At 33.6% G+C, this 22,091-nt stretch overlaps 1 protein-coding gene across 1 annotated transcript in view; it reads left to right on the forward strand.

The window, feature by feature from the left end:
• The window catches only part of LOC145694391 (malectin-A), a 13,691-nt gene extending 5,491 nt beyond the window's left edge, over positions 1–8,200 (forward strand). The window contains 3 exon segments of the mRNA XM_081770567.1: positions 1,060–1,088; positions 1,090–1,115; positions 7,961–8,200. Coding sequence (XP_081626693.1) covers positions 1,060–1,088; positions 1,090–1,115; positions 7,961–8,166 — 261 coding nt within the window. The 3' untranslated portion in view covers positions 8,167–8,200.
• The last annotated feature ends 13,891 nt before the right edge of the window (positions 8,201–22,091 follow it).

The following is a 22,091-nucleotide window of genomic DNA, read 5'->3' on the forward strand; positions in this document are numbered from 1 at the left end:
CACAGCAAGTCGTGATAAATATTACGTGTAATTTCGATTGTCTATTTTTAAGAGGTATTAGGTATAAGTTTCAATGTTGTGCTTTCTAAAACAATTATTTTATTAGAAGAAATAAAATTTACAGAATTACTGGAATTATATAAAGTTTAGTACTAAGTGTACTTAGTTGCTCATTAATCAAATGTAGCGATGTGGCTATTTTTCTAATTCATTGTTCCTTTCTACAAAGAAACTTCATAGCTAAGAGAAATGTAGGTCCATTAGACCCAGGGTTGGCTGGTTTAAAACAAACAAAAAAGAAAACCCGAAAATTGTTCGTAAAAGTGTAAGTTTTCATAAAATGCAAAACCCCACGAGAGGCATTTATCGAAATCAAGTATCTTTGGTATCTATTTATGTATAAATGGGTCAGAGCCATAGTGGAATCAAATAATTCGTATCTTTATTCACTTTCCGTACTGATATGCAAATTAAGCCGTATTTCTTTAATTTGGACTAATATATAAAAGTCGTAGTGAACAAATTGGACTAAATTAGTTCTTCTGTACTCTGCAGTATTTTGAAATTGTCCATATGTAATTCTGTATAATGGTTTCACTTGTGCGACTGTTTTTTTGTCCTGAAATGACTCTTGACAATTATATTAACAAGTATGTAAAGAGTGGAAAGTTACTTATGAAAACTCCACTCTCTCTTTCCTCCCACTTTCTTCATTCCACTATTTCATTCATTACTCATCACCGTCTCCTTTAGCCTACCGGCATAACCGTGGGACATAAAACTCAAAAATTTCATTTCATTTCAAAAGTGAAGTCAAAAGTAGCAACTCTAATGTTTTGTTAGAAAACTATTCTGAATATAACATGTAAATTCTTGATCTCAGTTCATTATTCTATTTCTTAATTGGCTGAAGATAAACGTAGAGGAGGCCTTCGAAAATATACAAAGTAAACGCAGCGAAGGCAGAGAGTGAGTAAATTTGTTCCTTGGATGCATACTAACGTAGCTTGTTTATCTTAAATTCCATTATTCATTAATATTAATATTCTTTGTTTTCAGGGCTACAGAGACAACCCCAAGATTAATGCGATATGTTATGAAAGGAAAGGTGGACGGTAAGTACATGTAGTATATTTAGTTAAATTAAACTGGTATATTTTTATTCTACGTTGAAAATTTGTGCTTATAATTTTGACTTTTTATACTGCAGTCCTTAATGCAGCACCCATAAGGATTGGTCAGAAAATTTTAGGTTCTACAATGGTCTGGTGATTGAAAAAGGGGAGCGAACGCCGTCCTACTTACATTTAGTAGCCCACTTTATTATTACCTTATCTCGTAAATCAGTGCTGAAAAATAAAATCCTATTTCTACTTAAAATTCAAGAATTAAAAATAATTGAGGAAAAATGCAATGTAAAGTGGATAATTTCCTACTTTTACACAATGTAACTTAAACTTTATAAATTCGATGTTAATAGTCTGAAAAATGTTTATCCATAGTTTCGAGTTTTGGAAAATAAAATAAATAAAAAATGCACCAACAGTGGTGAAAATCGAATTAAAATAGCCGTATCTTGCAAGATGTCAAAGTAGAATGTTAGTAACTGTTAGAAGTATTTGTGCCACTGCTACGAAGAGAGACAATCTGATATTTAACAGTTTTCTACATATACAGTACATAAATTAGTTATAGCAGTAGGAACAATGATTATTGGCAACGAATGATCTACTTTTTAGCGCCAAAAGTTCCGTTTTCATCAATTTTCTCGGAAACTGCGAGTGTTTTTCCTGTTGAGTTTGGTGTAAGGTTTCCAACTGCCCAGTATTTCACCGGTCTGGCCTGAAATATTGTTGTTATTTTGATTAAGGTCGGTGACCGATACATACTCCTTAGCAGCCCCTTTGTGACAGGTATTTTGAAATCCATAATCCAGAGTAAAATATCGAACGTAGAAATTCCTCAACAGTGCCTTTACAAAGGCAAATTTCCATTGTATTATACAGGGTGGCTCAAAAGTAGGTATACAGTCCCGTAGTGATCAGCTCACGTACGGTATTTTGTATGATTTCTTTTTTGTTATCAAACAGGTAGACATAGTTTCTTTATTACTTGTTTGTAACATCCTTTTACTTATAACTTAAGCCCGGAACAGTTGAAGCAAATAAATCCATAAACTAGAATATTATACTTGATCAATGCAGGGGTGTATACCTATTTTTGGGCCACCCTGTACATTAAGCGATAATTATTTTAATCTTTTTTTTTTTTCACTTACCGTATTTGCGCGAATTTAAGACGCCGTCAAATATAAGACGCACCCATTGTCAAAATGAAAAAAACCCTCACTGCATTGATCTTAAAGAATGTAAAATAATAATAATAAACATGGGAAAACAAATAATGTTATTGGAAAATAAAGCAACATTGAACTTACTGTTGGAATTTACGGTATATTCATGTGCATCTGTTGGTGCTTTTTTTTTTTTTTTTTCCTAATGTAATTACAGTGCAACACTTACTTGCGTCAGGTTTATAGCAATCCATTATCAGTATCATATTTTCATATTATACCAGTATGTACACACACATACACACAAACAAACAAACAAAGAAATAATTATTCAGGAATTATTTAAACTTGTTTCTTTTCTTCTGTTTTCCACTCACGCTCTGAAAAGCAACATTGACACGTTACTGCTCATCATCTGTTTCCTCATCGGCATCATTGTCTTTCCCTTTTTTTTACACTTTTGATGGCCGAATACACACGAAATACACATTCTTTACAGAATCGTGACTAACGGGATGATCAATTTTTGGCAGAAGTTGATCTGATCTGGCCTAAATTTTGATTCAAATCTAATACGCACCTTGATTTTGGAGGCAAAAAAAAAAAAAAAAAAAAAAATCGACAAAAAAGTGCGTCTTAGAATCGCGTAAATACGGTGTTTAACATAAGAAATTTGATAACAAGTAGATTTTATTGACAGTAGCTCAGTGGTAAAGCGCCTACCTGTAGTGCGTAGGGTCTCTGGTTCGATCCCCCGGCCAAGTAAGTTTGTAGGGACAACATCGTGCCTGTGGGTTACTCTCGTTTCCTCCCACTTTCTCATTCCACCAATTCTTCCATTATCATTCACTTGATTTAATCATCCGTCTCCCTTTGCCTAACGAGCATAAACGTGGGACGTTAAAACTGAAAGCTTGTCTTAATTTTCTCCGAAACTAAGCTTGAACTTTTATACTGAAATACAGGATTTTGTTCACCTTCTTGGACAACTTTTTTTTCCCCGTTAAATGTCAATAATATTGTAGAATAATTAGAATGCACTGTATAAATTGGAATTACTTATTTTATTGCAATTTCTGAATATGACATCTAGGAACTTTTAATTGAAGATTCTAGAGCAGTTGGCAGTAAAAATGATCTAAATAATAAAATTTTACTTACCTTGTTTTTATTCATGGCGCATATAAGATTTACATTTATAATTGCATTATCAGCTTGAGGTGAAAACCCAACTGCAGCAACTGGTCAAATGTCGCCTTCATTTCACCCCTTCTGAACTAATTAAGTAAATTTCCCAACCAATCGGGGTACAATGTACCTAGCTCAAACAGTTTTTACGCAACCCCTGAAATTATACCAATATTGGAACATCGGAAGAATAACAGGTTAAAGTACTCTTTTTTGCAGCCCAGTGAGTTTAGAGGGATGACTCCGCTCCATATGACTTAAGCCTACTGTCACAAGGTACGGCACTCGGAAATGGTCCAAACAGTGCAAATTGTCCAACGGTATTATATAAATTCCTTTTCTGTCATTATCCTTAAAATATTGAATCAATTCACATACTTGACTTTCTTACTTGGGATATGTTAAAAACCAATAAATAGAGGCATGAGTTTTTCGCAATGTGCAATAAAACAAAATGATTCAGAATTAAGTAATTTTCAGTTTCTTTACGTTAAATGAGAAAAAGTAGAAAGGCTATTACTCACCGCAAAAAATGCGTAGCAGAATTTTCTTCTACATGTAGTAGGTAGCGCTTTCGGAAGATGCAACTTCCTTCTTCAGCCTGTGAAAGACTTCAAAAAGGATGAGAAAATATGAAGGAAGGTTAAAAAATGGTTAAAAGGTTAGGATATGTAAAAAGCAAATCTTCTGTCAAACATTAAAACACACAGGAAGCTTACATATACATAAACATCAACTCTTTTGTATCAGAGCCGATAAAGGTAATAAATACGTAATAATATCAAAACAACAATACATGGATAAAATATACGAATGTGCCAAAAAGCCTCGTTTTACTAGATGAAATCAAAACAAAATTGAAAATCCATGACCCAGCCTTACCAATCATATATGGGCTTCCAAAAATACATAAACCTAATGTTCTATTGAGACCAGTAGTAGTCTGGAGGAAATCCATCGAAACTAAAAATTTCAGTATGTCTAATGCCATAAATAGTAGGAACTATATCGCAGCCAGAAAGAGAATGAAGTGCTAGTAAGTTTGAAACAATATCACGGTGTTTGGACACAGATAATCCAATGTCAATAACTCCTCTATGACTTTGAGTTGCCTCCATAAAAATGTTACAAGTAAGTTTTTGTGTGTGGTAGTGATGCATCAGGAGGAGAAAAACATCCGTGTCATCACTAATTACATTTATTGTACAATTTCTGTCCAGCTGATTGGCTGCCATCACTACTTGTGTGATAATTATGGCATCAGCCTCTTTGTGAGTGTTTTTCATATCTGGACGTTTCTTGATACAATCAGCAGTTATTTCTGTTGTAACATCTTCTGGTCCAGTGATGAATAGGCTTTTGGTGGAATCTGATGGCAACCATTCTTCATTATGTACTTGCAGATCAGCTGTACTAGTTGTACCTTATTCTTTGTAACATTCAGCACAACTTGTTGGGAGGGCAAGAACGTGTTTAAAGACAATTTATGATACCTGCTACATGTTGATCCTATTCTGACGCTTCTCATTCCTCCTTTGGTGCTGTACTCCTTGTATTTGTTAAATATCAGGTACATGTTGCATTTGTTCAATTTTTCAAGCCCATATGACCAATACAACTTTATGAAGCCAAGAACAGCTCCGTTAGATGGCCAGTTCATCACTCAGAAAACAGCACAACCATCAAGTATGATAGCATCTTCGTGCTTGTACGATCTCATAGACTTCTCTACCTGTAATATTTGTTTCAGTTTTGACTTACTTTTGCAGAACCTGGGAGTTCCACATTCATCAAACAAAGATGTGGGGACAGCGGCAAGCTCATATGAAATCACTCCTTTAGCATCAATATCTCTTGTAGATGTGAGACACATTGCACGTATACAAGAGTTCTGTGTCAATGACACCAATACTAGCTGTTCTTTTGACGTCGTCGCAGGAAACACTACGAAACGTTGTTGTGATTGGATCGTGAAAACCAGTTGGTAGTTTTTCTTCGTAAGAACACAACGCCTTCTTACCTATCTCAACAGCATTATCAACATTCACTTTCTGGGAACAAATTTTCCCTGTCACAATATTCACAATAGTTTTTGGGTGATCATCGGTCTTCAGAGGATCTATACAATGAGACAGCTTTTCCTTTAACTTAATTCGGTCTGCAGCATCTCCTTTTACTCGAGATGGCATTCCTTCCTTAGGCTTAAGTTATTTCCATATCTCGTCCAGCATCTCTCATGACATAAATGTCATTTACTAAACGACTGCAGGTGTGAAGGCTGCAAGCACATCGCTTCACTACTGATGGATTTAGTGTAAGTCCGATCTGGTCCATGGCCATAACGCATAAAGTATTCTCAATGAACATGTCTGATCATATAGCATTCCAGATACCTGGTTTGTGACGCAGAACATGTTTGCCTTTCATAAATCGTTCTAGTATTTCACTTGGAAGTATCTCTTATTTTGTTTCTGAGATATTTTTCCTAAATTCTATGAAAATGCTGCCATCTGTGAGCACAAAATTAAGGTTTTACGATTTATTATTACTCATGTCAGTAATTTTTTTTTTTTTTTTCAAAAATAGGTTTCAGAAATGACAACATAAACTTCTTTTGCAGCCGTCATATTGGGCGCCATATTGAATATCTCGATTTGTATCAATTTTATAACATTTTTTACTTTATTATTGGAATCTGCAACCCAAAAATCATATAATTTGATACCCATCTTGATAAAATATTCAAAAATATTTCTGTCACTTTTACAGCCGCCATATTGATCGCCATCTTGAATTACTAAAAATGCTCAAGGTGTACATTTGTACACCCAGCAGATTCAGATTCAGCACCCTCAAATGAGCTAAAAACCGCTGAAAAACATTAGACATACTGAAATTTTTGGTTTGGTCCAAAAGTAGGGTTTTTCCTCCAGACTAATAGTAGATGGTTTTCATCATCCTACATATTTACTTTCAAAATGGCTGTATGATAAACTCGTATCATATAATATTCCAGTTAGATACACGGTTAAAGACAATTTGGAGTTGAAAACATTCTTGAATTCCTTTGTTGCTGCAAATTCCATCCATTTGGCATCTTTTGATGTTGTGGAAATGTATCCATCAATATCAGTAGACCTGGCTCTACAGGCAGTGGAAATGGCTTTACGTAAACTCAAAGTGAATCCATACGAAATCCAATTAATCTCTCGACTAATAGCCTTTTGTCTAAGGAACAATTTCTTCCAATTTGAAGACACTATTTTTCGACAGGACGAGATTGGCTATGGGTAATACCCTTTCTCCAATACTTTCTAATTTGGTACTGGACATGTTTGAAACAAATATCCTTCCTAAATTTCCTTGTATTAGATATTTTCGATATACTGATGATACTTTGATTTTGTACAAGGACCCTCAAGAATTAAACTGTTCGGCGAGTTTAATCAAATTCACCCTATAATAAAATTTACGAAGGAACTTGAAGAAGATTGTGCTCTTAACTTTCTTGACATTACCATTAAAAGACATAACAAAAAATTTGTTACTTCGGTACTGCAAACCTTCTGATGGTGCAAAATATATCAATTTCAAATCATCACATTCATGGCTTCAGAAATTAAATATTTGGAAAAATTTTTGTAGGAGAGCTCTTTTACTATTTGACAGAAGATTTGTTTTTTTTACATATCCTAACCTTTTAACCATTTTTTACCCTTCCTTCATTTTTTTTTTTTTTTTTTTTTTTTTTTTTTTTTTTTTTTTTTTTTAAATCCTTTTTGGAGTCTACCACAGGCTGAAGAAGGAAGTTACATCTTCCGAAAGCGCTACCTGTTGCATGTAGAAGAAAATTCAGCTACATATTTTTTGCGGTGAGTAATAGCCTTTCTGCTTTTTCTCATTGAATAGAATCACCACTGGTAATATTGTGATAGGTTTTCATAAGTTTTCCGCTGACGGAACGGTAAAACGTGGCATGAACGGTGCATTTTGGGTGATTCGGACACGGCTAATAGAGAATATGTTGCGCGTTAAGTTACTGAATAGTTCTAGAATGTTCTAACAATTTTGTTTTGAGAATGTTCATCAATCATTGTTTTATTAATAACCCTATAATGCGGCCTAAGTAATTTTTCACGGAGGAAAAAAAAAGTGGAAAAGGCAGAAGGGATCATTTACTCTGGGTGAATTCTTTGCAGGCTTTGAGAAACTGTTCGAGTGGATTTACGTCATATTTCATAAATAAATATTCTATTAATAAACCTACAATATGGTATGTCTGTTTTCATGAAAATATTTACAGAATGTAATTTTACTCTTGGGGGTAATTTTCTTCAATACAGAGTTTTCTATTTTTTTTTTATTTTATTATTATTATTATTATTTTTTTAATAACAAATAGAGTTCTGTTTTCGTAAATAGTTGCAGCATTGTTCAAGAAGTGGAAGTGAGAAAGTTTGATGTTGTTGTTTTTTTCAGATGTTCCGAAATTACCGGCAGTGCCAGCAGCAGCGGAGGAGGAATACCAAGAGGAAGAGGACGAGAAGCGTTTACCGAAGGCCCGGAGGCCGAGTGGTCCTCGTACACCCGATCCGTACGCTGTAGAAGACAGCTCCATGATGCTCCCTGTGTTTGTTGCAATAGGTGCCTTCATACCTTTACTCTTCTGTTTATGCAAGCTATGATAGGACTCTTTTGATAGTATTGAAAAAAAAGAAATATCCAGCACCATCGTAGAGAGATACTTTATTTGAAGTACAAAGGTCTCTGCCGTAATTTTTGTAATGAGAGACAGAAAAAGAAAAATGACCAATTGAACTAAACAACAGACATGGTAGTGATGTTCCTGCAATTATTCAATTGGAAAAGCGGAACGCTATCGATGGTGTTGATCTCAGGTAAGCAAGGACGAAGACATTTAATATGTGACATGACGTAACATACATTACAATCTGAAACGTTCGTAGTGAGATCTCTTAGAGTAATTTCTCGCATCATTCCAGGTACTGGCACTTGATTTAGTTTGGTTTGGTTTGGTTTTTAATTGGGAGACGATTGAATTGTTAATAATTTGCTTGTTGTTATGTTGTTTATTCTGTTCGCTACGTGTTACATCTTTACTTTTTTTTAAAAAAGTATAAAAATAAAGTATTACTCTTTTTAATGCATCTACGAGTCTTTGTAGGATGTTATCGAAGAATAAAATAACAGCAGCAGTCATGGAGTAATTAGTAAAAAGTACATTTTAATTATAGTTTGTAGTTTATTGTGAAGAGATTTCACATTTTTGGTTTTCTGTAGTTAGCTTTTAATTGTCAAAAGTTTTATGTTTTAAGTTACGTAAAGCATTCAGTCCCTTTTTTACAACTTTTCATATAGCAGATGTTGATGAAATACAGTATCTTGAAATGACATAAAGAATCACAATTAAGATGGTACTTTCTAGTTACTGAGAAGCGGGTTTTACTATTTCACCCTCTTGGCGATTACTAAAAACATGGGAGTATAATAATAAGATTTTTCAGAGTGGAAATTCATGGTAGAGTAATAAAAGCAATAGATATGGAGATCAGTATAAAAGACTTTTATGAATTTTGGGTGTATCTTCAAAACTTTGCACTAAAATTTTACGTGCCTTAATAGGATCATTTTTTTTGTTTGTTTTCAAAATTATGGTACAAAAACTGCTGTAAACAATATAATTTAGCAAATGTTTCCAAATTTAATTATAATTACATGGGCATGGGGGGGATATTCAAAATTAACAAAAGAAATTGTCTACTTACCAATGAATCCTCCCTTGAAAAGTCTTTAAATTTTTCAAGGTAGGATTCATTGGTAAGTAGCCAATTTTTTGTTAAGTTTCCAAATATAATTTGTCAAATGTTTTCATCTGCCTCCATAGACTGTATAATGCAACTAAAATTCAGTATTATATGTATTAACAGTGATTTCAATCTAAAGGTACAAATAAGAAATACATAATAATAATAAATATGTACCAGATGTCAAATGAAACGAGTTTGCAACTGTACCTACTTCTTTCTCTCCTCAACCATAGGGTGGTTGGCATCATTTTAAAACTTTTTCTCTCCCTTAGGAGAGCTGTTTCATACTTTGATAAAGTCTCTTCTTCGTAACCTCGTCTAGATATTCTATCCTTAGTCTTCCTTTTCCTAGTTTTCCTTCTGACAAATAAGATGGTCAAGCATGCTATTTCTTCTTTTTCCTATTATCTTCATCATCTGTCGTCCTTCATTAGCTTCCTTTAGTACGTCTTCATTCCTTTTCGTTTCGGTCCATGATATGTGCAGCATTCTGCGCCAACACCACATTTCAAATGCTTCCAGCTTGAATATTTCAGCTTTTCTCAATGTCCATGTCGTCTCTGATCTGTAAAGCGCCATGCTCAACACCAGAGTCTTAATAAATCGTTTTCGAACGTCCAACGACACATTTGTTGATGTTAGCAGCCCTCTTTTTGTATTGAATGTTTGTTTAGCTTGCGCTATTCTTGAACTTAAATCTTTTTCACTTCTTCCGTCCGAGGATATTAGACTTCCTAAATAGGGGAACGTCTTAACGTCTTAGATTTTCTCTTTATCTGGTCGTACGTTTGCCCTTTCCTGTCCTCCTCTTGTGCACTTTATCACTTTTGTTTTCTTATTTATCTTCATTTTGCATGCTTTTTCCAGTTGGTCATTCAGGTTTAAAAGTGCTTCCTACAAATTCTTTTCGTTCTCTGCTATCAGTGCTGTGTCATCAGTAAACCTTATTGTGCTGAAAACCTGCCCATTTACTTTTACGCCTTTTCAGTTTTTATCGAAGAATTCTGTAGTAGCCTCTTCCATATAGACAGGCCACAGGAGAAGTGAAAGTACACACTCTTGACTTATTCTTGTTTTCTTCTGATCTCCTACGAAGAAGCAGCCAAGTTCCACTTCGTCCGTATCTTTTACTGAAATATGTATTTCTTCAAGCTTATTCCAAATTGAAATGTTGAAAATAATAAGGTCTCGGGTAAATTAATGAAAAATAAGATTCATTTCGTTTTATAAGAAACATCTTTTAACGGATTATTTTGTTCGTAATGGACAGTTGAATAATTTGGTTCATTGTTCAAACGTATATGGCCAATGTATACGAACTGCTGTGTTATTTTATCTTTGATATATATATATATATATATATATATATATATATATATATATACACCTTTGACTCGCACTTTAATTCTTTAATTGTTATGTTTTCGTTTCTAATGTATTTGATGTTATGTTTTCAAATATTATATATAAATGTGTGTGTATATATATACGTGAAGAGAGTGTATGATATCGTGTGTGTTGTTTTTTTTTTTTTTTTTTTATGCCATGCCTAAATATGTGATTTTTTACATTCACATATCTTTTCTGTGAAAAGTATCTACAAACAGTATATAAAAGACTGCATTGGCAGATGTAAGATTTAATATAGCAAAATAAAGTAATATTAAGATCTAATATTTCTGAATGCAAATTTTGTATATTTCTGTAACATTATTATAATTATTTGTCTGTGGTGGGTTCTCTGATGTTTGTATGTTGTTGATTTTGGCAGTTTAACTTAATAAAAAGGAAGTAATAAAACAGATTGAAGGAAAAGAAATGCTCTTCGAGAAGCAGTTGTTCAGTACCAGTATTTAAATAGTTTCGTGTTAAGACATGAACAAACGTAATGAATTTTTGTGTCTACTTTTCAAAGATATAGGTAAGAGAAAAGGGTTTCGCAGCTGGGAAATGTGCGAATTAATTTCTCAGTAATCACCTTGCTTTCTTTGGCTGTATTTCTGCACATTTAGCTTATCTTCCAATTTACGATTCTAGTTTGTTTTGCAGGAATTGCCTGTCTACTTTAAAAACCTGCCTTACTGAAATTAATACAAAATTTACCATTTTTCTTTTGCTTGTTTATTCATAAGTGGAAGGAGGTAATGAAATACAACTTAACACAATCATAGATAATGTTATTCTACAACAGAAAATATGAACCTGAAGAATTTTCAGTGTTGCCATTCATAGAAATAACAGTATTGCCAGAATAACAATTCCGCTAAATCTAAGTTAAGTTAGCGACTAGAGGAACGAACTCAACTGCATTTGATTACGCATTACGTTGTCTTGGAATCCTATTAACTACTTTTTAAATAATAGTTGTATTTAGTTTGTAATAAACAAAATAGTTTTAACATCTATTTATTAAAATGAAATAATAATAATGTTATTTTCAAAAGTAGTTCACAGGATACCAAAACAACATGCTAACGTAATGCAATGCAGTTGAGTTCATTCCTCTAGTCGTTGCCTTAACTTAGATTTTGAGAATTGTTATTCTGGCAACACTGTAATTTCTATAGATAGGAACACTGAAAATTCTTAAGATTTATATTTTCTCTTGTAGAAAAACATTATCTATGATTGTGGTAAGTTGCATTTCATTATCTCTTTTCACTTACGAATAAACAAGCACAAGAAAAATGGTAAATTTTGTATTATTTTTAGTATGTCAGGCTCTTAAGTGAAGCTAGGCTAGAAACTGTGTAAAAGAAACCACAATCAAAAAAACTACAAGCGATGGTAATTCAGCTAAGGAAAGCAAAGGAAATGAAGGATGGGCAGAAATTAATCCATCCTACCTCGAAAAAAAATATATATATATATTGGCATTATCTTGACATTGCTAATGGTAGCCATCGAAAATTCGACGTTTAATGTAATTTTCGGAACAGATCCCTAACAGTGTACAGGATACAGATGTGACTACCTTTCGAATTTATTTATATGACTGTTCCTTAAGCTGTTAACATTCACAACGGTTTATTATTATTATTATTAGTTTAATGTTGTTTTTACATTTAACGTTTCATTGATGTTCGTAGCTCAGTTTTAACATGCTATGGCAGATGGTAGTATTATTTACTTGTAAATATCATTGGTGATTCACATGACGTTCAGGTTTCTTTTAACTTCACAATTGTAAGAAATCTTTCAATGGCCTTCTCTTCCGTAGTAGGAAAAGATAGGTGATTTTGGCAGAGTGTGATAGTAGTACTGCTGTTAAGATTAATAAAGAAAAATTGTAAACGCCTCGTTGTTCTTATCAAAATGGAGTACAAACTAGTAATTGCTAGTGATTTCAAAATTTGTTATTGAGAAATAAACAACTATTTATGACATCATGTACTTCGGTCCACAACAACTTGGAAACGCTGTTTATTAAATTGTGTTCGCAACTGCTACCAAGGGGCCGCGATGACTCAGTGGTATAGCGTACACCTCTGGTGCATGGGGTTCTTGATTCGATTCCAGCTTGCGCCAAGTGAGCTTTGTTGTGGACAAGCACCGTGTGCGTGGATTTTTTTGGGGGGTTTTGGCGTTTCCTCTCACTCTTCATTCCACTATTTCCATTCATTTCTCATCATCACAGTCTGCTTTAGCCTCGCCGGCATAACCGTGAAACTTAAAGATTTCATTTCATGCTAGTACTACAAATTCAAGGTACAATAGAGTTAAGAACATTTTCTGTGGCTTAAACTATATATATATATATATATATATATATATATATATATATATATATATACATTGATACATTATCTTTTAGGTACGTTCAGTTTATTGAGAAATTTACAAAACATTTCTTTTCACCCATGTTGATTTGATTCATTCGAATTGAATGTTCTTCACCTCGTAGACCATGTGAGATATGGAATTTGTACCACATGCCTGCCCACTGGTGATAAAATGTGGGACTATTTGCCTATTCGGAAGCCTTACATATATACACATAAGTGTCACCAAAAGTATAGAAAAAATAAAATTGTATCAAAATTTTGTAATTCATAAGTCATTACTCTTCCTGATGCACAATGTATAGAATCTGTTGCAATTCCTGAACACCGTAACTATATATATATATATATATATATATATATATATATATATATATATATATATATATATATATATATTCCTCTTCCGTAATCAGTGCCGCACTGTGGAAAATCAGCGTCCGGAGCGAGAGTATACGACGGCGTCTCCGTACACATAAGTGAGGTCGATAAATCACTCGAAGCGCCACCATGGTAGGCGCGAAGCGTAAGAAAATTTTTCAAAAATAAACTTTGCTTTTCCTTGATTTTGATCGAAAATATTCCAAGTATTTTTCTTTTTTCCTTCCAAATTTTGCGCCCCTTACTTCGGCGCCCGGTGCCGTAGCCCCGCTCGACCCCCCAGCACCAACACGGCATTGTCCATGGGAATTTTTAAATGTTTGACTTCATTTCTGTCACGTACGATCACACAATCCAGTCCACACACTATCGAACAGTATTAAAGAGAGAAATATAGACCCGTGGCGATTAGTTAGTTTATTATTGTGGGGCACCGAACGCAGCTGAGAACGAAAACGAGTTATTTCTTGGAAGATAAGCAATTAAGAAAATTCACTGTACTGTAGAGATGCAAGGACTCGAAAACAAAAACGGCTTTTTTGAAAGAAAAAAAATACTGTTTTTTTTTTCTGCTTCGCGTTTTTGCTTGGGAAAGTTTGGGCTTTTTTTCAAAATTCTGCTTTAAATTGATAAAACTTTGTTTCTCTTCTTTACAACACAAACTCGTTTAATTAGTGGCTGAGGCAGATAATAATATAAAGCCTCGAAAATAAACCATGAATTTCGAAAAGATATTTTAAACAATTTTAATTCTTAACATTTTTACATTATGAATCCCAAAAGATTAACCAATGTATATATATATATATATATATATATATATATATAAAATAAGAATTTTTTTAACCTCTCTTTAGAAAAGTACTAAAAAAATACACAAATAACTACCAAAATTGTATGTAGAATTTTACTTCAAAATATCTACACCCTGTTTTTGAAACAAAATCAAACATGAGAGAAATACCATTCATATAATACGCTTAAAGGCTGCACATCTCATCTAGAGCTTCGTTTTGGGTAGTTCTGTACATTCGGGTGGTTTCGAGGCACATTCTTGAAATTTTACAGTCTAGTTTTAACTTTATGTTGATGACTCAGAAGTTAAAATAAAGTTAAATAGCCTTTAAAATGGCTCTCAAATAACCACGTACTTTATGTTTACTTCAATTCATTTCATAAAAACCATGATGGTGAATTCCAGAGCGAAACATAATCTTATTTTTAACTACAGAGTATAATTTTAACTAGAGAGTATAATATAAGGAAGCTATTTAGATAGAAAAATCATGAAATTGAAAAAAGACAGTTTTTTTTAAGGCTGGCTTTTTGTGTGGAAAATATAAAAAAAAAAAAACATCGAATCAAAACCAGCTGTTTTTGTCCCCCCTCCTCCACTGCCCATTGAACAAATTTCTGCTTAAGATTTTAATTCAGTAGGGAGAAGGATATGAAATGTTAGAAAAAGAAAGTGGTACTTATTGAATTTTTCGTTATCGTTTTGTGAATCATCAATGTAAATAGTGTATTTCTTGTATTTTTATTATTATTTCACAGTATTTAATAGTTGTCACTGATATATGAAGTATTTCCATTGACTTGCTGGACTCTTTGTATCTGTATATGTGTGTTTGTGTGTGTTTGCACGATTTTGACATAGATGTTGGGACCTGTAAGGTGAAGACAAGACAGATTTGGAAAATTGGTAACATAATAAAAAGAGAATGTGTTGCAACTGATGTTTTCTGGTAATTTATGTTATCAAAATTATTCTTATTATTATTTTCATTCTGTGTATTCAGAATTTTTCGGGGTTCATAACTCTGTTTCTATATTGTGTTTATTTTAGAAATCTATGATACAAATCGACCAAAATTATATATATATATAGGGTGGCCCAAAAGTAGGTATACAGTATCGTACTGATCAGCTCATTGCATTTTATATAATTTCTTATTCTTGTCCTTCAGATAGGCTTAGTTTCTTTATTATTTGTTCTTAATGTGTTTTTACTTAACATCTTAAGCTCGGAAGAGACGAAGCAAATAAACTCATAAACTAGAATGTTATACTTGATCAATGCAGGGGTGTATACTTACTTTTGGGCCACCCTGTATATAAAGTTGAACATTTTCTGTGGAACTAGGAGTCAACGTAGAAAAGTTGCACTGTGTTGTATAATTCTTAAGAGGAGCTTCCCGTATATTTACTGTTAATTATTATTATTATTATTGTAATTGAGCATTACAATGTAGTAAAACTCCTTCTGAAATCAGATTTCAGTCAAACTTTGTTGATCCATTAGGTCTAATTCCAAAAGCAAAACGTCATTTGTAGTAACTTAAAACCTTCTAAAAGCTTTTCCAGTTTCATTAAAAAGTTAATATCCTTGGCTACTAAATAACGAGCCTTAGACAAGCAACTTTCTGAACAGAACCTGAAGCCACAGCCATTGACTGCCTTTTTGCAGTAATACTCTTTGCACTGCTCTAAACTTTTCCAAAGTGATAAATAAACAAAAGACAAAGTTTGTGTGGGTTTTAATACCCATGTGATATGCTTAGTAAATACCCCTGGGAATGGCACAGAACGAAGTGGGTTTGTCTTTGAGAAATATGGTTCATCACATTCGTCAAATACTGCGTCACAGAACTCGCATGACAGTTACACGTAGAATGTCTCAGGGATTGACCACTTCGTCTCACAATAATGTGTAAGCATTAATCAAATGTGAAGTCCAAATTTGATATTGTCCTTCATTATTCCGTTATTTTTAAAAGTATTTTCTTTTCTTTTTTTTAAATATAAAAATTGTCCACGTAAACCTCCTCTTAAGAAACGTATAAATAAATCAATATTTTGGATATGTCTAAAGATATCTAATGAAATGTACTTTTATATGTAGTATATATGATTATTGTTTTAAATTGGTCAGCAGTATTGTGATGGTAGAAATAGTGTGTGTTGCATTTATATTGAGTGCTGTTGGTTGCTACGTAGTTGAACACGTTTCACTCAAATCCTGTTATTTGGTTTGTCATAGTGTTACACAGTCATGAAGCAGGAGTGCCCACAATGTTTAGGGAGGGAGAGGGATGATCATGGTTCAAGATGCATCATTATTTAGGGAGGGGGTAGCAGAAGAAAATTAGTTGAACATGCTGAAAACAAAAAGATTAGACAAAATGTGGGCAGTTCATACAAAAACCACACCAAGGCCGACCTATTATTGGGGGGAGGAAATATTGGGTGTTTAGAGGTCAGCTTGAAAGCAGATATTGCTATATTTGTTTGGTTGGGGGAGGGCATATAAGGTGAATTGCAGGGGGTGCATCATGGGCACCCCTGCTTAAAGTGAGATTTTATTTGAGGCATTGAATACAGCAAGTGCTGTAGAAAGACATTATCGTCATCCATAGGCAATAGATTTAAGCAGGGTAGTACCGATCCAGGTTATCGCCGTTAATAATTTTCATGTGAGAGCATTCCTCGTAGAGTTTCTACGTCACTTCCATTTAAGTTGACCAATTAAGATGATCTAGGTAGTATATTTGAATCGCAAAACATCCCACCGTATTATGGTAACACTTTAGCAATTTCACTGTAACAATTCTGATTACGAAAAAAAAAAAAAAAAAAGAAAACGCCAACACACGTGCTCGTAGATAGTGGTATGAAGTAAGAATTAGCTGTGCAACGGGTAAGATTTGGAAGTTTTAAAATGAAAACTCTTATACTGGTAGGAAACTAGGAACCAGATTTTAAAAGAAAGAAATTATTGTTGAAAAATGAGTTGCTATATTTCAACGTATACAATAATCGCTAATAAACTAACCTTGATGACAACCGAATGTGGTTCTTGAAAGGTTCTTCGTTTCGCAATTTTGCAGAATTCAATTCTCACTATTACTGCTAATTCATTGACGAATTGCCCATAAAAATTGTATTGTAAGAAATGACGTTCTATACGTGTTTCGCAAAATAACCGTCGCACTATACGTTTTTTTTTTTTAAGCCATAGTATTGTGTTCTCTCGTAGAAATACCACTTCTATGAGAGGCAAAAAAGTGAATTTGCAATTATTATTTTTTTTTAATCACCTATTCTTTTTTCCGTAACCCATCCCTCATTATCTTCAAGTTGCTTGAACAAACAGTGTACAGTAATGAGGATTAGTAATTAGGATATGAGCATTCTCTTGTGTCTGAAATGACGATTTAACATAAGCAGAAAGTACATTTTCAGAGCTTTTTTTCAAAGTATTGAAACTTAAATGTGTGAATAGAAAACTAACTGATCCCTGATTCCGTATAATTATTGTTACGAGGTTCACCCGGAAACTTTCAAATGAGAACGCAACAACGAAGTCAGAGCCAAACTCTTTCTTACATATGTTAGTTGCTTTATAACATATTCAGTCTCGTTTTCGTCACGCATCAGAGCTTGCGACAAGCTTTTGGATTCCTTTATCATAAACGTCAACCGTAGGTCTACTTAAAAAATAGAGTTTTCCGTTCTCAAAAGTTTGTATGAGTTTTGTTGAATGTGGGAACCGATTCACTCTTATGAATTCGACATGGCTCAGTATGTCTTCGGTAATGTTAAGTAGGCTGTCCGATTCGTTCCTACTCATGAATCTCGTCTTCAACTGCAGTAAACTTTCGATAGCATCGCCATACTCTTGATTCATTGATCATGTTGACGAGTCATTATAGCCACACATTTCTTGGAATGATAAATCATATAACCGATTTCACGTTATACTCAGAGAGATTGTAAATAAGCACAAATGCTTCAAATGCAATGAAGCTCAGGGTTCCAGAGAACAAGTTACAAATTGCGCTTGTATTGGCATGATTTGCTTCTTTGTGTGGATAGAAGTAGGTGAACAAGCACTACTTTTCGGGTGACCCTCGTACCGTTGATAAATTTCAGGAATCATCCAAATTGAAAATAATGAGTTAATTAGGACAATAACTTTATTTTTTATATCTTTGGATTATATTTCGAAACCAGAGAAAATTCTGTCACATTCATCAGTAACAAAAATCAGATTAGGTTAGTTATACCTAGCAATTGCTTGATGGAATTCTCTTCAACATTGGCAACACTTTTCTTGTTAGTTTACTCCTGTATGAAACTAACATTTAAAAATGCAAAAAAATTCAGCGTAGGTTAACTAATGAATTCGTTTGCATGTTAAAATAATTAGCATCTAACATTATGACGTCCGATTAATTTAAAATAAGTATTTTTAATACAAGAGGGGAAGTCAAAAACTAAAGGGACTTCTGAGAAAAGGTACATTTATTCTAAAGATATAAAACTGAAACATACGTTATTTTTCTACTTAATCTCCCTGCACTTCAACGCACTTTTCCCAGCGTTTCACAGATTTTTTGATTCCGTCGGAAAAAATGTTTTTCGGTTGCACCTGTAACCAATCTTGCAACTTATCAATGACTTTTGCATCGGTTGCGTATCTTCTTCCCGTGAGTGCTTCCTTTGTAAAGTATCGGCGATTTAGTCGACTGTGATTCGTCTGTTTTCGATCACCATACCCTCAACGATTTCCAAATTATCCTCAGTCATTGACGTTGATGGCCTGCCCGATCTTTTCTCGTCACATAAAGAAGTTCTTTTCTCTTTGAAACACACTATCCATTCGTAGATCTTGCTTCGCGATAAACAGCTGTCACCATACTGCGCTTGCATTCGACGAATAATTTCCTCCTTGGTGTAAATCGACAATGGAGCTGCCATTTTTAACGGTCTGCTACACTCCAGCGACTAACGCAGTAATACGAGTGACACGTTGCATAGAAGTGTTGCAGACGACACTAATTCAGCGCTGGATACTAGCAGTGTTACCAAACCCTAGTGCGAGAAATTGCACAAGTCTCTAAGTTTTTGACTTCCCTTCGTATAACTTCTCTTTTGAACAGTTATCATTTGTTGGGTGTCAAATTGTTTTCATTTTCGATAAATTATGTTGATTGGCTTGTTTTACGTTTACATTGTTTTTGAGTGTATAGCATATATATGTATAGGTATATATACACAGAAATATATTTGCGAGGCCTATCCTACTTGTGCAATAGTAAATTATTATTATATCTATTTATAATAGCAGCTTACGGTGGACAAAGTTTATTCTCCAGAGAAATTGCAAGTTTTGACAGGTGGCGGATTCACCTCTTTATAATTAATGAGAGTGAGAAACGTTTATTATTGAAACATTAAAAAAAAATGTCGAACTAAGTATAATCCAAATGACGGTATCAGATACCAAGCACTGATAAGACACAAATATTTTTTTAAAAAATTATAAATGTCACATCATATAATATATACGTCCCTATAACTAAGTTATATTATTTGACATTTACACAAATATATTTGCAAGGCCTATTCTACATGTGCAATAATGATATTGTGGATAACATTGTTAATAATCATTCTGCTTTCAGTTTCTTGGAGCATTTGCTTTGTTTAAATTATTATGTTAATTTAAAAAAATAAAATATCGCGAAGCGTGTGTTAAGGAGAATTAATGGTAAGATTTTTTTTGTTGCCAAAATTCACCTAGTCATATGAAATCCATCCATATGTATATTTATATAAAACTTTTATATATTGTATTAACATATATGTGTATAGGTTATTTTGAAACGTAACCGTATAAAAATTGAGTATTTGTTCTGCAAAAAGTATTTAAATATTCGGCTGACGAAAAACCAGTATCTGTCCAGCATGTTTTTTTCATTCTTTTAGGACTAAATTGCTTTTGTTTTTTTGTTAAAAGTATGCTATTAAGATTGTAAATAAGAAACCAATAAAACAACTAGCACATTACATTTTTGTCATTACTTGTATATACCACCTTTTCTTGTTTTTCGATTTTTTAAATGTCCTTTTTGTGGAGCCCCGTTCTATTTCGAGGTGTATTTCTTTTAGCGTCCCTTAAGCCACCAGAAGAGATAACGAAGCCAGAATAAAACAAATTGTTTAATTGTGTATCACCCATTTCGCACACCGAAAGACAGATTCTGTCTTTCAATCATTATGGAGGATGTAATGTTAAGCAGACCTTTTTCATGTCTTGCATTATTATCGTGTCGTGGCTGGGTACAGTATTTCTAATCCCCTACTCCTTGGAGATGCGTCATAAATACAACATTTACAACAGATACACATGTTGGTTGCTTCTGAAAGAAAATATGTTTTCAGAAACTCCGAACTTACCTTGGTCTGTTAAAGGCAGGAACATCAAGCAGCCAAACATTCGAATGCTGGTAACCAGGATTTTATTCATGGCAGCAGTAATTATGATAAAACAACACAATAAAAACATTCCGCAAATTTTATACATTTTTAAAATTACTTTCATGAAGCAAAGTCGGCCTTATTTCCTAGTTTATTTATGTAATTCCAACATTTGTCTAGAGACCCTTAGTCTAGTTTGAATTCAGGCTCCATCGTTCTAATAAAGTAGGATTCATACGTCGCATCGATTTCATCCTAATAAGACGAGATCCCCGATAAAGCTTCCAGCACCTAAAGCAAGTAAAATATAGAGAAAGATAGATTTGCGCAAGGTACATGAGAAAAACAATGTGAAAAACGTATCTCGAATAGATTTGGTAGTAGTCAAGATTTCTGGATGGTCATTTTGCCATCAGTCGCTCCCAGTCTCACCATTCCCAATAGGCATCGCGCTTACTATCAGTGAGACTAGCGCTAACTCGATTTCGCATTTTTAAACCTCATTGGCTTCGTACTCGCGCTCACTAACCTCTTTGGAACTCCAGTCTTCCTGCTCATTTAGTGAAATCTTAGAAGCGGATCGCGAGCAGCACATCTCTTCCTCAGGAATATTAGTACACAAAAAGTAACGTATGTATATGGAACAGGAATGAGACTTGTTTTCTAGTATAAACTACATCCTTGTTTAGAGAGGGAGCAGAGTAGCTGTGCTAGAACAACCAAGTCTCGTAGTGCTTGAGGCCTGGTTCTTTCCCAACCCATAAAGTTAGTGGTGGACATCATCATTTCGTGAATATTCTCTAGCTTCTTCCGTTTCCTTCCACATTATCATTCCATAAATAGGTTCACACTCAACGTGAAAGTTAAGGAAAATCCGGGAAATGGTTTAAAATATGCTGAAAATCAGAGAAATTGTTATATTTCACGTAAGTCAGAAGAAAAAATATTTATACAATAATCAGTACTTATAATGAAAACTGAATATGCATGACAAACTTGACTTGTATATATTAGTTGTAATTTCATTGTATGTTCACAGTTTTAGTACAAATGAGTGGTTCTCTTTTCCATCAGTTTTGCTTAGTAGATCTGGATAGTAGTTTTATAAATATACTTAAGGAAAATTTACATGAACATACCCTATTTGCTCCGAGGACAGTGGAAAATGCGATCATATTTCACAAAAGTATTCGGAAAAAAAAAAACAAGACCTATTAACGAATATTAGAGCTGTCCATATAAGATACGAAGAACACTTCAAAGAATCAAGGAGGATTCAAAATAAAACTATGAAAAAGTTTATATATATATATATATATATATATATATATATATATATATATCTTTAGAAATGAA

This window comes from Thermobia domestica, chromosome 9, assembly GCF_964235325.1.
Source record: "Thermobia domestica chromosome 9, izTheDome1.hap1.1, whole genome shotgun sequence".
NCBI classification, from domain to species: domain Eukaryota; kingdom Metazoa; phylum Arthropoda; class Insecta; order Zygentoma; family Lepismatidae; genus Thermobia; species Thermobia domestica.